Below are 16,357 nucleotides of genomic sequence, written 5' to 3' on the forward strand. Positions count from 1 at the left end.
ACTATTTCTCCATCAGTTGCGGTACGGGGGACCGACTAGATGAAGTTTTTGCTCTAAAAACGTCACGAGCTTGTTGTATGAAAATATATTTAGTGGTATTAGCGCTTATTTGCATCCCTAAAGCCACCTGAAAGATGCCCTGTCCATGGAGCAGCACTTACGCCTCCCGAGGATGATTTTGCCAACTTAACGTTGTAGCGTCGCCATTGCACGGAATTACCCAAATTTCACTGAAACCAGCTGGAATAATTAATCCATTTCTTTTCTTTTCAGGACATCGTTCCTACACGTAAAACATTCCATCTTAAACGAGATTTTGGTGCGGACTGCCCTCATTATTATCAATAATTTTTAACTTACGCCTTCGAAATCTTTGGGTTTCGCCTACTTTAAGACCGCATCCCTGTTCCAAATTAATCTGGAGAATGCCCCTGGGACAGTCTGTTGAATTTCATCTCCTGTCGAGATCCTTCAGTGTAGCTCTCCATCATTATATGTCCTACCATAAAATTTCTTTTGTAGAAAAAGAGCTATTTCAGCTTGCACGCCAGATTTTCTTCCCTTGACAATCAAGCTGGTTTTACTTATATTTACTGTGTGGTCTATTGCTATTGTATGTGGGCTGAGCCGGGAAGCTGCATTTCCACCCCTGGATGCTTTCCACGTTCTGCTCAATTTTGTCATGCAATTTTTTCCTTGTTTTCCTAAAACTTCTAGCAGCTCGGGTAATATCTTCAATTACCCGCAGCGTCAACAGTGAGATAGTAAAACTTGATTTTTACTTGGAGCAAGCATCTTAGCGACAACGTTTGGGGATTGCGAGTAGAAGTTATTGCTAAATTCCCCGCTATTTCACAGTTGCTGCAGAACATCTGTAATTCTGCATCGTGAACAAGGATTTTATGCCGTCGTTCAGGGCGGATGACTCTCACCGTTCTTGTTCTGTAGAATCCCAACTGATCAGGCACATCAAAAATGGCGGCTCTTACTGTAAATTATCATTAATTTACTGAACTTGAGGGAAAAGTTCTATCGTTCCCATTCTTAAAAAACAATTTATAGAGACAATGTTACCAAAATAATGGGCATCGAGGAAGTATTAGACACTTACATGTCAGACAAGGTATATCTCCGCGCTAATTCCAACTACGTAACTGGATGGAAGCTTTGGGAATCACAGCTTAGATTTTTATACCATAGCTTTGGAAAAGGATTAAAATACTTTAACATTAGAAGCGTTTAAAACTTCCAAAGGCCACACATTCATTCTAGAAGTTGTATTCTGAATTTAAAAAAAAAAAAAAACAAACAACCCAAACAACCAAAACCCAACACGAAAAAACCCAAACCGTTATTAGACTCCCACCTCTACGACATTTTTTAGGACATACATCAAGGGTGCCACGAAGACACAAACCATCCCCGTAGAAATTAATGCGATTCAGCAGATTACTGGCAAACATGCAGAGATCAGTCACGGGGCATGCAGCATGCAGTAAAGGGAGAGCAGAGGTTAATAACCTGGCAGCATAGGATCTGAGAATGTGAGAACAAGTTAAAGACAAGAGTTCCTCTCCATTGTCACTGAGGGTCGAGAAGCAATGCTGCAGCGTAGAGCAGTGGGAGTGGGGGAAATACAGTTTGTCCAAGACATACACATATCTCCGCAAGTGGCGGCAGGTATAACTGAAAGACAAGGGTAAAGGGAGAAAAAACAGAAAAAAGAGGTATTTTCCTTTAAGAAAGCTAATTCACGGTTTAACGTCCTTGGTTGGTTTTTTTTTTTGTGCCAAGAGTCAATGGAAGATGCCAAGCGTCAATGGAAGATCCCAAGTAAGCAATGGAGCAGTTTGACACAAAACAAGTTTCAAAAGCCAGACGGATCTGTCTGGTTCTGTCACTACCGCAAAGGGAACTCACCAAGTCTCACAGGTTAGAGATGCGAGACATGGCGGTTTTTTTAATTTTTTTTCACCCTTTTCCTTTTTTTCCTCGGGTTGATAATAATGCATTAAGAGAAGTTTTTTGCCCCTCTCAATTTGCCCTGAAAATATAAACGCATGAGTCTGAACCCGGTTTACAAAGTTTACCATTAAAAAATTTGCAAAATTTAACCGATTTTCGTGGAAATTGACATCTCACAGAATTATTGATCAGCACGAACTGCTCTCTCAGCCTGGAATTCCAGTGGCAGAGTATTCCTGTACTTAATTCCAGTGCCTCAAACATGGGGCTTTATCATAACTGAGTGACACACTTAAGAGCTGGTCAGCTTTTTGATGAAAAACTACAATCGATTCCATGAAATAACTGTAATAAAATACTCGGTTTTCATACTAACCAACTCTGAATGCTCTAAGTAAGAGATATTACCCATCCCTGTTCACAGGATACCCTCCCGCTCCTAAAGGAAAGGAGAATAAACTAATTAGAGTAGTTCACAGAATCACAGAATGGTTGGAAGGGACCGTTAAAGGCCATCTAGTCCAACCCCCCTGCAGGGAGCAGGGACATCTTCCACTAGACCAGGTTGCTCAGAGCCTCATCAAGCCTGGCCTTGAATGTCTCCAGGGATGGGGACTCCACCACCTCTCTGGGCAACCTGGGCCAGTGTCTCACCGAGGTTGTTCACCTGCAACAAACTGCATCATTGGTAAACTCTGAAGCACATACATCATATTACCTCAAACATTCATTATTATAGGCTTTGCATAGAAAATACCTCATTACCTCATGGTGTACAATAGAGAAGAAGGCTTGTGAGGAGCGGCTGAGGGAGCTGGGGGTGTTCAGCTTGGAGAAAAGGAGGCTGAGGGGAGACCTTCTCGCTCTCTGCAGCTCCCTGAAAGGAGGGGGTAGCCAGGGGGCGTCGGTCTCTTCTCCCAAGGAACAGGCGATGGGACAAGAGGAAATGGCCTCAAGTTGCACCAGGGGAGGTTTAGGATGGATATTAGGAAAAATGTCTTCACCGAAAGTGTTATCAAGCATTGGAAGAGGCTGCCCAGGGCAGTGGTGGAGTCCCCATCCCTGGAGGTATTTAAAAGACCTGTAGACATGGTGCTGAGGGACACAGTTTAGTGGTGGTTTTGGCAGTGTTAGGCTGATGGTTGGACTCGATGACCTTGAAGGTCCCTTCCAACTTAGGCATTTCTATGATTCAATGTCAAAGACTAAGCACCTCCGTCATTAAATGCGCTAAGCTAAACCTGAATAAAATCAAGGCTCAGACCTCTTGACCAATATGTACATGAAGAAAAATTTACATCCAACTTTCACTGACTAATTGTGGCTACCGTGTTTGAAATCACCAAAATCAGTTTTTCCAGCAGCCGTGACATCTACAGTCGCATGTTACTGAAATTTTCGTTTCCTGTATGTTTTACGCGACATATTACTTCTACTTTACAGCAAAAGGCAATCTTCAACTACAATATAGTACGGAAAAATTTGAAAAAGCAACATTAGAGAAAAGAAAGAACACTGTATTTGATTGAAGGTGCGTACGTGCATGTATTATTCATGTATTCTGTGTACCCTGAGGACAAAACTGGAGCTCAAACTGTACTAAAATCCCACCCCAGAAGATTATAATTTCCTCTTATAAAAACTAAAAGCCATCTGATCAACAGGTTGAATTCTGACAACAAAGCATTACAGTGTCAACTTCCAATAGCTAAATAGTAGAGTATCTCGATACATAAGTCTGGGAAATCAGGGCGGACTTGAGTTATCCCAACTAAAAAAAAATAAAATATATGTATTTTTACATAAGAATAAAATTTCACTAGGTTTTTTTTTTTTTTTTAGGTAGTAAAAATAATAAGACTCCTCTAATGCCTTCTCACTACGCAAACATTACCATAGCTAAATCCACTATAAATTGAATACTGAATTGAATAATATTGAAAAAAAAATAAAAAAATCCATATGCTCCATTAACCTTTAAGTTCTCAACATTCTTTGTCTTTAATAGGCATGGCTATTAAAACCACCGAACCCCAAAATTTTTGGATCCATATCAACAGAGCTTTGCATCAAGATTTGGGAGACTCAAGTGAGAGGCATCTGGTAGAAATCCATCTCTCGCATCCGATCATCTGTGGTGCCAGAACACCAACTGGATGGAGATGAATGTGAACATGGAAACCCAGCAACATCTTTAAGATAAGCGAAGCTGCTCAAAACTGACAGGGATCAAGTCAAAGCACCAAATTCAATCCGTTTGAATTCAGCAAGTGGCATTTTGAAGACTCCAAGGGTTTACTCCCATGGGTGGTTCTTTGTGGGTTTCTTGTTTGTTTTTCCCTTTCTCTACTACACACAGCGGGTGGGGAATTGAGAGACACCAAAATTGAACGAAACACCAAAACCAACCCAGGAAAGGCTCATTTTCTAACCATGAATAACGAGTATTTTTGAATAAAAATATACGTAAAATAATTTGATGCTATAAAAGACAGCGTAGAGAACCTGACATCTGGGAAGAGGCCTGGAAACTACCTGCTACTTAAGAATTCTTTGTACTCATGTTTCTGGCATCCATGAATATGTTTTCTTCCCTGATTCCGGCATTGTCTGATCTTGCCCAGCAGCTGGTATAAAATGAGAAGGCAGGGAGGAAGCTTGAGTATTCGCTGGGCAAATGAGACAAAAAAAAAAAAACCCAAAAAACTAAAAAAGCAAGAAAAGAAAAAAAACCCCAACAACAAACTCTTTTGGGAAAAGAAAAAAAGAAATAAATCTGCTCAAGAGGGAAACTGCTCTTCCTTGTAATTCTCCGCAACTTCTGGAGTCATCCTTCCCGCTGTCACCCTGCAAGGACAGCCTGTTCTCACAAACCTTCAAAAGTGAACGCCTTCACTTGACTGCTCAGAGGATACTCTCACCTGCTTATACCAACCTCCTGTAAGGCTGGAGCTCTGGTCCTCTCTTCCTGAGAGCTTTTTACATTTGTCTGAAGCAGCAGTACTTAAAATCACAGAGTGGCAGGGGTTGGAAGGGACCTCTGGAGATCATCTAGTCCATGCCCCTGCCAAAGCAGGGTCACCCAGAGCAGGTTGGACATCCAGGAAGGTTTGGAACATCTCCAGAGAAGGAGACTCCACAGCCTCTCTGGGCAGCCTCTTCCAGGGTTCTGCCACCCTCAAAGGAAAGAAGTTGTTCCTCATGTTCAGATGGAATTTCCCGTGTTCCAGTTTGTGCCCGTTGCCCCTTGCCCTGTCACCGGGCACCACTGAGAAGAGCCTGGCCCCATCCTCTTGCCACCCACCCTTTAGATGTTGATGAGCATTGATGAGATCCTCTCTCAGTCTTCTCTTCTCCAGGCTGAACACAAGACTAGAGCCACAGACTAAACACTTCGCAAAAATAAGACTTAAAAAAATAAGAAGTGCTGAAATTCATGATACGCTCACCTTAGTTTTTTCCATCCAAAGTTTTAAGGACAGACTTCAACAAGACAACAGCACTAAGCAAAACCACTTATGTCCTTATTTATTTAAACCAGAAAGCTGATATTGTCTCGACTGAAGTCGAGGGCAATTTTAAAGTAAATATATCAAAGACAAACACATAAATGGCACCAGGCCAACACCTCTTTAACGAGACAGCAACGGAGCAAATTGGGCAGGGTATAGAAAAGCCGTCTAAACACGGTATTCACCAACCCCTCTATAAATACAACCTAGTCTGAAACAGCATAGACGGAATTCAAGGGAAAAATTCCCAGTGCTAATGGTTAAGTAATTGTAATACATAATCTTCCTCTCGGTGCATTCCAGATTTTATGAAGGCTATAAATCTTTAACATCCTTGAGAAAAAGTAAGGTCTTGAAGACATACGTGCCCCACGTATTAGCTCAGAGAAACGAGATTAATCTGCAGCAATAAAAAAAAAAAAAAGCCAATACTGTTAAGCCTGATTAAATATTTAGGTCATATTGTTTCTGCGGCAGAATTTGAAAAATGGACAGCAAATAACATCTTTGCCTGATTTTGAAGACTTAATCGCGAGACTTTCAGGCGGGAGTTACGCTACAACATGATTCTATGGGAGAGCCAATACGAAAGCCTTTTTTTAAAAAAAACAAAAACAAACACAATGAAAGTATAAGCTAATTAAACTAGCACATGTTAGTCAGCACCCCAAATTATCCGTATACATGCGGGGAGAATGTCGTGACGCGCTACAAATGTTTTACTACTGTTCATGTTAGCTTATGTTCTAGGAAGTCCTATTAGTCATTACTCTTCTGTTCCCAAAGACAAACCCAACCAAAACACATTCTATACTCCCTAAAATACTACCCAGATGATGACAACAACTTATTAAATCACTCCCTGAGAATGCCTAATTTATTCTCTGCCTAAAATATCACCTATTAACGTTGTTTCAACCAATAAAAGCCTGTTTGCCCTCTTGCCGACAGTAAAATACATCGTATTCACCACAAAAATATTAGAATTTTGAGCAAAAGTTTCCATTTCTGTTTAGCACTCTGCCGTTGATGACCTGACGACATGTGCTGCTGCTGAACCGCAGCAGAATAAATATTGTGTAGGTATTTGGTTTTTAGTACCAAGACTGTTATGAAAGATTGACACACACGCATCAACAGAAAGGAGGGCTGGGGTTCTTTGGGGTGGGTTTTGGCCGCTATGGTGTGAGCACAATTAAGCTCCCTAAGATAAAATAAAAGTCGGTACCGGGGATGCAGGAGATCACACTGACCTTTACCATACCAGAACACTTCAAACAAGTCCTCCTTTTTCAGCCAGTTTCAATGTATTTTTTTATTATACTTATCTTAGAGTCACAATTAAGGTTGAAAGGGACTGTAGGGGGTCTCTAGTCCAACCTCCTGCTCAAAGCAGGGTTAACACTGAATCCAGACCTGGGTTTTGTCCAGTTGGGTCTTGAAAGCCTCCAGGGACAGAGACTCCACAACTTCTCTGGGCTCCTGTGCCAGGGCTTCCCTGACTGTGAAAAATTGTCTTCTTCCATCAGGCTGGAACCTGCTGACTTCAGTTCATGATCGTTCTCTCATCTTCCTGCCACACGCTTCTCCAAAGAGCCTGGCTCTAACTTCTCTGTAAGCTCCTCCTCCATGTGGGAATGCTGCTAACCTTTTCTCTGAAACTCCTGTCATAGCCTTGCCCCAAAGCCTTCTCTTCTCCAGGCTAAACGAGCCCAGTTCCCTCAGACCATGCTCGTAAGAGGTCCTCCAGCCAAGTGCTCCAGCTCCCAAGCATCATGGCAGCCCTCCACTGACCTTGCACCAGTTTAGCCACACCTTCCTTACCTCCAGGCGCCCAAAACCAGTTCTCCAGACATGATCAACAGTGGTCTTGCAATGGCTTGAGTCAACTCTCATAGCACATTCAAAATGTGTTTCACCAGGTCCCACAGACGCACGCGTGTGTGTGTCAATTCTCAAGTAATCCCTGACTTGATCCTTTTTCACTACGGGTACTTCCTTCCTCCTTGATCCCCACCAAACTTCCTAATCCAAGTAACAGGGTGACTTCTCTTTCTAAAAATACTTCATTCCTACAGGTCTACTTTTCAGCTACGTTACATTTATATCTTAAAACACAAAGCCATGACAGGATTTTAAATCACATTATTGCAAACCAGCCGTTTGGAGGGGAGGGGTCATTATAGGGTTAAAGGTGCCGTAACAACACAGAAGAGCGCAGCACGAAAATTATTTAAATACTTAAAAAGCGATTATTTGTGATAATGGGTCGCAGATGTACGTCCCCATGCCCCGACGCGGCGCTCTGTCACAGCACTGGCCAAACGTACACAACAGGCTTATGAGGGGAGTATTATCTTCATCATAAAAGTATTTATAGTAAAAGAGGGCAAGGAAATGAAAACCAAACAAGTTCTGGAGATGTTTGATACCGACTGAAAATCAAATGATAAATACATAAGATTCGTCTATAGAAAGGCCAAATTCCCCCTGTAGAGATGAAGCTCTATCAAAAAGAACAAAAGGATTTGTATATTAGAAGCAGACACAAGGAACCGAGGACCCATCAGAAGAAAAGCTACGAAAGAGCTGGGAGGAGGTGTCTATTCAGAACTGATGTTTCAGACAAAGAGCAAAGGCTTTAATCACCCAGATGCACCAGTTACTCGGAAGACACATATCCCTGGCAGCTTAAGGGATGCTACTACGGGAATGTCGCTTTTGAAGCCTCCTGCGCTTTTATCCTTTGGCTAGACGTTCGTGATAATTCACAGGCTCTGCACGGGATTACAGGAGACGCCTACGACACCCGCATTAACACGGACATTTGCATCTCGGTCTGCGCGAAGCTGAAAATCCTCCGTCGCGAGACAACGGCCAGAGCCCCACCAGAGACGGCGGCGCTTGGCTGAGTCCTCGCCCCGTTCCGCAGCGGGATTCATCCCCTCTGAGCCCACATAAATCGCGGTATTTGGAGAAAGACCTACTTGTGGACCCAAGAGCACAATTAATGAGTTACAGAAACATGTCTCTACACAACTTCACGGCAAATTTATTTATTCATTGCAGAACTAAGTGTATTTACTTTACCTAAAAGCCTGTTCTTTCCTAAACTTGCTGAAGGCCATTACCATTAAAAAGGTTGAGTCATTCAACAGTTATAAAGACCCAGCGCGCATTAAAGTTGTTAAATCCTGATTCTTTCTTCTGTACCTGTAGTTTCACCCTCCATTTAGAAGTGTCAGATGTTTCAAAGTGCAATATTCTTTTTGCGAGCCACGCAACCTACGGTGGAAACACCTTGATTTGAGTACTTAAGGGACGCAGAAGTTTCACAAACTGTTACCTCGTATTCCTAAAATCAGTTTGAAAGCCTGTTCAAAAAACATCCTTGCTTAAGCGTGGGGTCTGAAGGGACTCAAAACTTCCACGTGCGGTGGGGAAAGGAAGGTTCTCAGGAGCAATTTGGAGGGCACCGACGCAGTTCCGTTGGGTGTTATCAGTAACTCCTCTGCTTCCCTCCTTGCAGGCGCTCATATCTACGCCTGGAGAGAGATATTAGCTCACAGAAGTGCAAAGCTAAAAGAAGTGTCATCTATATTTACAGAATGACACCATTAAAACGTGAAATAAGCAGCACCCTGAGAGGAAAAATAAAATAATTTATAAACAATGCTGTATTTTCATTTCGTGCTCATGCTTATTTACAGCCGTAATACGCTTTTGGGTTGCCAACGAAATCCTTCTGCGATCGTTACTCATTCGGTTCTTCAGACCGCAGTTTTCCCCAAAGAGAACATTTCTAACAAGGAAACGAGAGGCTCAAAAGGGTACACGTTGTATCTGAATAAAGTGCTTAATGAGCCAAATACCCTGCAACTGCAGATAAAAAGACAGGTTCGAGCAAGTGATGTATCTTGAGTCACCTCTTCATTTCCGTCCTACAAACGCGTTCCATTCAAAACAAACTGCGAAGAGGCGGTTGCAGTTTCTAGGCTTCTACCAGAATAGCAAATAATAGTTTCTAAAAGGCTATTGGAATTCTCTTGGTTTTTTGGTTTTTTTTGTTTTTTGTTTTTTTTTTTAAATCTCCGAAAATCTTATGCAGGGCGATTTATCGCTGTAAAAAAGACTTTTTAAAATGCCAAACACTGTAAGATTCGCATCTTCAGCGTACCGTATATTGAACACCCAAATCCCAAATATTACAGTGGGATACAACCCAGTAAACACTTTAGTGGCGATTATCTTTTTTTCCAGGCCGGTTAGAAGAAATCAGAATTGCACTGGCAGGATTGGAATAATGCTGCTAGCTTTCTCCATTTTGCTTCCTTGCACTGTTAAAACATGCAGAAAACTTAAAAGGACACAACTCAGAACCTCCACCTACCCTGCAAATTAATCTGTAAAACAACGCTATCACAAAACCAGTTATTTCTGTCCAGCTTTCTTCAAATATTTCTCCCTCTCCACCGTAACAGATTTGCAAGATCGACAGTTTTACAAGCTGGAAGGTTCCGCCAAAAAACAAAGAAAAGTTTTAATTCCCCAATTTGAAGACTATTATCAAGCTCTACTGTTTCCAAAGAGCTTATGTGGAACACTAAATTTGAATGGGCCGTTCATGATAATTAAAGATGGGACAACGGGACCTTCTACCCCCAAAACCGCAGCTCTCCGTTGCGTGAAAGCATCCGTGTGATGCTCTAGATTCCCTGAAAGAGGTGACAAGACTTCAGTAAACTTCAGTTTTACGGCCACGATTCTGTGCTAATTTGCATCGCGTTAATTTAATCACCCATTCTGCCAAGCATCCATTCTGTACCGCACAATTTCCTGGATGGCAGAAGACTAATGAGATGTCCTAATGACTTCCCCCCTCAAAATGACCGTCGTACAAGTCAGCAGACACACACAAAGCGGTCGAGGGAAGAGAGAACCATCTTGTCCAACGCTGAGCTTTTAGAGCGGTATATATTTAGATATTGAAAGCCTTTTTAAGCCAGGTGAGCAATCAACAACGGTGTTTTTAAGGAGTCCTGTGCCATGATACGCAGAGCGGAGGATAACACAGTGCCACCACTCTGCTTCGTGTGAGAAGACCCTGAAACAGAACGAAGCAACGGTTTGTCCAAGACCCCTCCGTGGCTGACGTTGATCCGATCTCTCTCAAAATAAAGCTGGGAGTCTGTCCATCTGGGAAATCTCCATAACCCATGAGCTTGGGTGTCCCGGGCTCCGACCACTTCTAATGGCATGCAGGGCATTCAACTGCTCACGCCAGATGGGGGACGAGGGTATTACTGTCCCATCAGGTGCCCACTCGGAATTCCCAGCAGGTTCAACCGGGCTTAAACCAAGTTCAATGATATTTCCATGTTGGAAACAGCTGATATCAGCCTAAAACCTCACCTCCATATGTTACACGCAGGCAAAACCGGGCGAGCCCACATGGAGAACTCCTCTTTCTGTTGATACAAGCGGCATTTTAATACGTTTGATGACAACTGCACTCAATGCACAGTAACAAAGGATGCTTCATTCCTTTTAAAACTGAGCTTCGTTACGTTTAAATTGCTAAATCATACCAGCAAGAGGACATTTGCTACTAATGTTCTCTTTTCCCTTGTTGTCTCCCCTTTTGTCACAGCCGTTCCCACTAATTGCAATGACACCTCCCAATTTTGGAGTGGCTGATCAGCTTATAAGCTTCCCCGCAGCTAATCTAGGTCAACAAGCTACTAATAAGGCCAGCATATGTTTCTTTTATTTAACGCTATCGAGATCTTTATAAATTGCTTCTGTCCCCCAACAAAAGGCACTCCACAGATTCGGGAATGTATGAGGAAGTAGTGACGGTGACAGAGTGGAGGATGAAGAGCGTAAAACGCATCTGCAAATAAGACTAGCGTGTCTGTGAACAGCTCGTGAAAAGAGGAAACCAAAGCTCCCCAAGGTTGACCAGCTGACACAAAAAATCTCTGCAGGTATCTTGCTGTGCACACAACCTCTACTTCCAAGAGTCCGCAGATTAAAACCAAAGTTCAGGCTCAGTGGCTTGGAGCTGTTTGATCTTCCATTCCCACAATGTCCTCCTGCAAACATGGCCTGAACATGACAGTAACCTTTTTCTGGGAAACCGTGACTTTTCGCTCTACTTGGAACTTCTAATAAAATTTCACGTCTAATAAAAATGTCATTATCGCTTCTGCGACATACCGCACTGCACGAGGGGTTAAAAAAATCTCAACCAGTTTCTCAGAAACAGAATATCATTGCATATCATAGAGTCATAGAATGGTTAGAGTTGGAAGGGACTTTCAAGATCATCATCCAATTCCAACCCACCTCCCACCCGCCGAGGTTGCTCCAAGCCCCGGCCAACCTGGCCTTGAACCCCTCCAGGGATGAGGCAGCCACAGCTTCTCTGGGCAACCCGGGCCAGGGGCTCACCACCCTCAGAGTGAAAAATTTCTTCCTCATATCTCATCTAAATCTCCCCTCTTCCAGTTTGAAGCCATTATCCCTCGTCCTATCACTACATGCCCTTGTAAAAAGCTTTCTCCAGCTTTCTTGTAGGCCCCCTTCAGATACTGGAAAGCTGCTATAAGGTCTCCCCAGAGTCTTCTCTCAGATAATAGATGTTTTCTCCTCTAAACTACAATGCTACAAAACTACTTCAACGTTAAGAAGCACTAAAATGTCTTTGAGGTTTTTAACTCCTCCCTTAGAGGCAACGTCAACCAGTCACTTCTGTGGCCTTCCATCCTGAAGGGAATTTATTGCTAAAATCTAGGGCATACAGTACATAGCAAATGCCATGGGGGAAAAAATAACACAAATCTGTCAAAGTAACAAATCCACTAGCCACACGGCAATGAAAGTTTGCTGAGATGAACAGGTCGTTTTCTACTGCTGTAAAGCAAACGCTGAAAAATCCAACACGCTGGTTGAGTTGCGGATAAATTGCCCAAAGTCGAATCCACAGAAAGATGCTTTTTTCCTTGTTTCTTTCAGCAACATGATGTTAGTATGAAAATATGTGGGGATGGGAATTATCGAAAGCCACTGTTTGTATCAACAGGTCCCTCAAAGTACCGAATCAGAGTGCGGGGCTGCAGGGCATCCCGCACGTTCATGACCTGCACCAAGAGCATGGCCAACAAAATCCAACATCAGCCTGACGTTAAAACCCCCTCTTGTTCAGAAAACTTAGCAAATAGTCATACTCTTGCAATAACTTTCATTACGGTAATTTCCTTCTAGCACAGCTACAGTCCACATGATGCAAAAGAGGAGAAAAAAAATTACCTATTATTCTGGAAACAGTCAGACTGGAGATATTTACACGTCACTATCAGAAACTGGGGATTTGTGACCGTGCATCGCCCAATATCTGCAGAGACAGACATCACTGGTTTAGTGAAACTGTTCACTACCCTCAATTCCTTCCTTTTTTCTTTTCTGCGGTTACAAAAAAGGAAAAGACAAGACGATGCTCAGAGGGTTCAGTGTTTCACAGCTCTGGCCACAGGACATTAATTTTAAGAACCCCTTTCAGAGCGTGATCTTTTATTATTATATAAATTGACTCGTGGCGTCTCTTGATGTAGATCGGTGTGAGAGCAGGAGCAGCCGCTTTTCCCTGGGGTTTGCTATTATGAACACTCCTCTATTGGGATGAAGAGATCAGTAAACGGAGATTTAATTTAATGGTCCAATTAAGGTTTGAACCCAGACTATAAAAGACGGGTCTATTGATCGTTCTTACGGTGGCGCTGAAGCCTACCCGCTGTGCGCGGTGTGACGCAAACCTGCGCGTTTCAAAGCATCCTCGGAGCCGCGCAGCTCTAAGCAACTGAAATCCCTTGTTACGACAGCAGCGAGGGAGAAATAATAAAGGAAGCAGGAATTAGTTTTCATATTATGTGTTAATAAAGGTATAAGTTGGCTCTTAGGCTATAGCTCTACCACTGACGTCTTGTATTATCCTGCTTTTTGATTCCTAAAAACTGAAAACTTCGGAAACAAGACTTTTGCAAAATAAGGATGGGTCGAAGGTACCCAGCTCCTAAATGTGGAACAATTTCACCATTCATTCCCCCGCTGCAAGACAGAGGCGAGAAAGAGGAGTGTGATAGAAGTATCGCACGCCCTATTCACCTGATTTCTCTGGCTCGATTCACACGTCTCATTTAAAGTTTGAAGCGCCGACTAAGCTAAAATTTCACCGTTTCAAAAATCACGATTCCCGTAGGAGAAGCAACTCTTCTGTTCCTCTCCTTAAGTTTTCAAATGAGAATTGAATTAGAAACCAAACAGCTTTGAAGTAGTCATGCAGCAACCTGGGTTTTGATTTTTCTTTTTTTTTTTTTTTTTTCTTCCTCCAAGTTTTTCTCCTGAAGAAGTGCCTTTGATTTGGGTAACTCGATTTCACTAGTTTTCCGTACCAACTGTCCCGTCGCTCTTCTCCAGTGAAAGAGGAAGGTGTATGTTAAAGAGCTTTCCCGAAAGCACCGCGGACATCAAAGAGGGAACAAAAAAAAAAAAAAAAAAAAAAAAAAAGGCAGGAAAACCGGAATACTCACAGAGCGTAAAGCCAGGTGGGAGAGATATTTGCTGATCTTCCTACGTGAGCAGCCTAACGAGTTTCAAGCCAGCAATTACATCCCATTATTGTGACGATTCACAATTTTACGAAGCAATTGGTAAATTGTAATTTCACCCCATTCACATACTAAAAATTACAGATTTTTCAGCAGAACGTGGCCCCTAATACGCAGGTCAGGTCACACACATTTCGCTGCCGCAGAAACCTTTTTTCTTCTTGGCTGAGCGCACATATTGGCTTATTTGAATACGCAAATGCCTGGCAAACTCAAAAAATCTTCTCTATAGATCCTTGTGGAAGAAAGTTTAGGTATAAAAACACTTCACCAAGACACAGAAAATGATAATAATAAAAAAATATTTTCAATAAATAACCACAGGCCAGGAATCAAAAGCCATGGTAGCAGACGTAATTAATACATGCATTAGAGTCGGCATCGTTCTGCCAAACACAGAAAAATGGGAAAAAATTGATGAGTTTTCTCCTTATCCCTAATTCGTAAAAGCAACAACTGACACGATCTAGGGCAAAGCAGAGGGAAGTAATACGCTTTCTTCTTTTACGGGCAACACAGCATGAAAATTGACAATAACAACAATTAATCTGACTACGTACAGCCTATAAAAAGGTAGCGAGAAAGTACAGTCAGGAAAAATAAAACGTCATGCGCGCCGCCAAACAACACGGGAGATATTACAAAGATGTGCAATTCTATAAAAAAAGACCGAAAAAGGAAAACCTTGCAAGAAAAATCAAACCGTTTTATCAAAAGCCATCCTGGGATAAGCAGCGAACTCCGTTCTGCAAAGGAGCTAATATTTATTTCTGCAAACCCAAGCACTCAAGAATTATACCAGTGCCCAAGCACAAGGCACACACTTAATTGTGTGCTAAAATAAGAGGAAAAACTTCACGGCAAATGTTTTTAGAATTTACTTTTTGACCTGGAGTTACTGGTTTAATCAGAGAAGTTTTACAGGGCTCTGACAATTTTCCTTAGAGCAATTAGGGCCATCGTTAATAATAATAATAAAAAAAGGCTGATAAACTTGAAGTCAGACTCTGGGTGGACATTACTCCATATTTTAAAAAACTAGCTACGTGGTTTCACACACAGGAATATAAAATATACGGCTACATGCATCTATTATCAAAGTTCAGAGACTTTCTTGGGAAAAAGGCAAGTTAAAAGACCAGTTACGAGAAATGCCTTTTTTCCCTCATCTGGCATCAAATTTGCTCATCAAAGCTACCTGCAGCTGATAACCACTTAATTATTGCAGTAGGAATACAATGTTTTTACAGAAACTCACACATTACAACTTAAACACAGTTAAGAAGCGACTTTAAAGACCATCCACTGCCACCCCCTGCCCTGGGCAGGGACACCTCCCACCAGCCCAGGTTGCTCCAAGCCCCGGCCAACCTGGCCTTGAACCCCTCCAGGGATGGGGCAGCCACAGCTTCTCTGGGCAACCTGGGCCAGGGGCTCACCACCCTCACAGCAAACAATTTCTTCCCAATATCCCATCTAAATCACCCCTCTCCCAGTTTGAAACCGTTCCCCCTCGTCCCATGGCTCCCCTCCCTGCTCCAGAGTCCCTCCCCAGCTTTCCTGGAGCCCCTTGAGGGACTGGAAGGGGCTGGAAGGTCTCCGCGGAGCCTTCTCTTCTCCAGGCTGAACCCCCCCAGCTCTCTCAGCCTGTCCTCCCAGCAGAGGGGCTCCAGCCCTCCCAGCATCTCCGGGGCCTCCTCTGGCCCCGCTCCAACAGCTCCGTGTCCTTCTTGTTCTGAGGACTCCAAAGCTGAAGGCAGCACATCAGGCGGGGTCTCCCCAGAGCAGAGGAGAAGTTGGGGTCCTATCTGTTTCTGCTTCTTCCAGCCAGCAGGACAATCAGCATGGCCGGCTGTACGTCTCACGCTTTGCTCTCCTACCACGTATAGCAGGGCTACGATGACACTCAAGTACAACATACCGCACCCTACAGCACGCACAAGTCTCTGACCTGTATCCTTTTTTAACACACCTTTTTTTCTTAATTCCACTTGACTCCCATGAGCATCAGGAAGACGTTGGAAACCTCTTTCGTCATATCATTCCCTGAATCCCACCGAACTCTCTACGACAGCCAAAGAAACGAACAAAATCTGACACCGACATAATTACACGCCATCTTTAAGTCAAGCCATCTAACAGGGAGAAGTGATTTTAGGGGCTCACACAGCCCTGCACGTGAACAGCTGTGGTGATAATGTAGGAGAAAAAAAA

General features: G+C 42.9%; 1 protein-coding gene across 4 annotated transcripts in view; it reads right to left on the reverse strand.

Moving 5' to 3' along the window:
* The window catches only part of DYM (dymeclin), a 241,013-nt gene that overhangs the window by 101,344 nt on the left and 123,312 nt on the right, over positions 1-16,357 (reverse strand). For 3 of the 4 annotated variants that reach the window (XM_063319472.1, XM_063319469.1, XM_063319470.1), the window contains one exon: positions 1,522-1,686. The exons of the other annotated variant lie outside the window; for it this stretch is intronic. In XM_063319472.1, the coding sequence (XP_063175542.1) occupies positions 1,522-1,686 (165 nt within the window). The remainder of the gene's footprint in view (positions 1-1,521; positions 1,687-16,357) is intronic. 4 annotated transcript variants of the gene reach the window in all.

Source organism: Chroicocephalus ridibundus, chromosome Z (assembly GCF_963924245.1).
Source record: "Chroicocephalus ridibundus chromosome Z, bChrRid1.1, whole genome shotgun sequence".
Taxonomy (NCBI): Eukaryota; Metazoa; Chordata; class Aves; order Charadriiformes; family Laridae; genus Chroicocephalus; species Chroicocephalus ridibundus.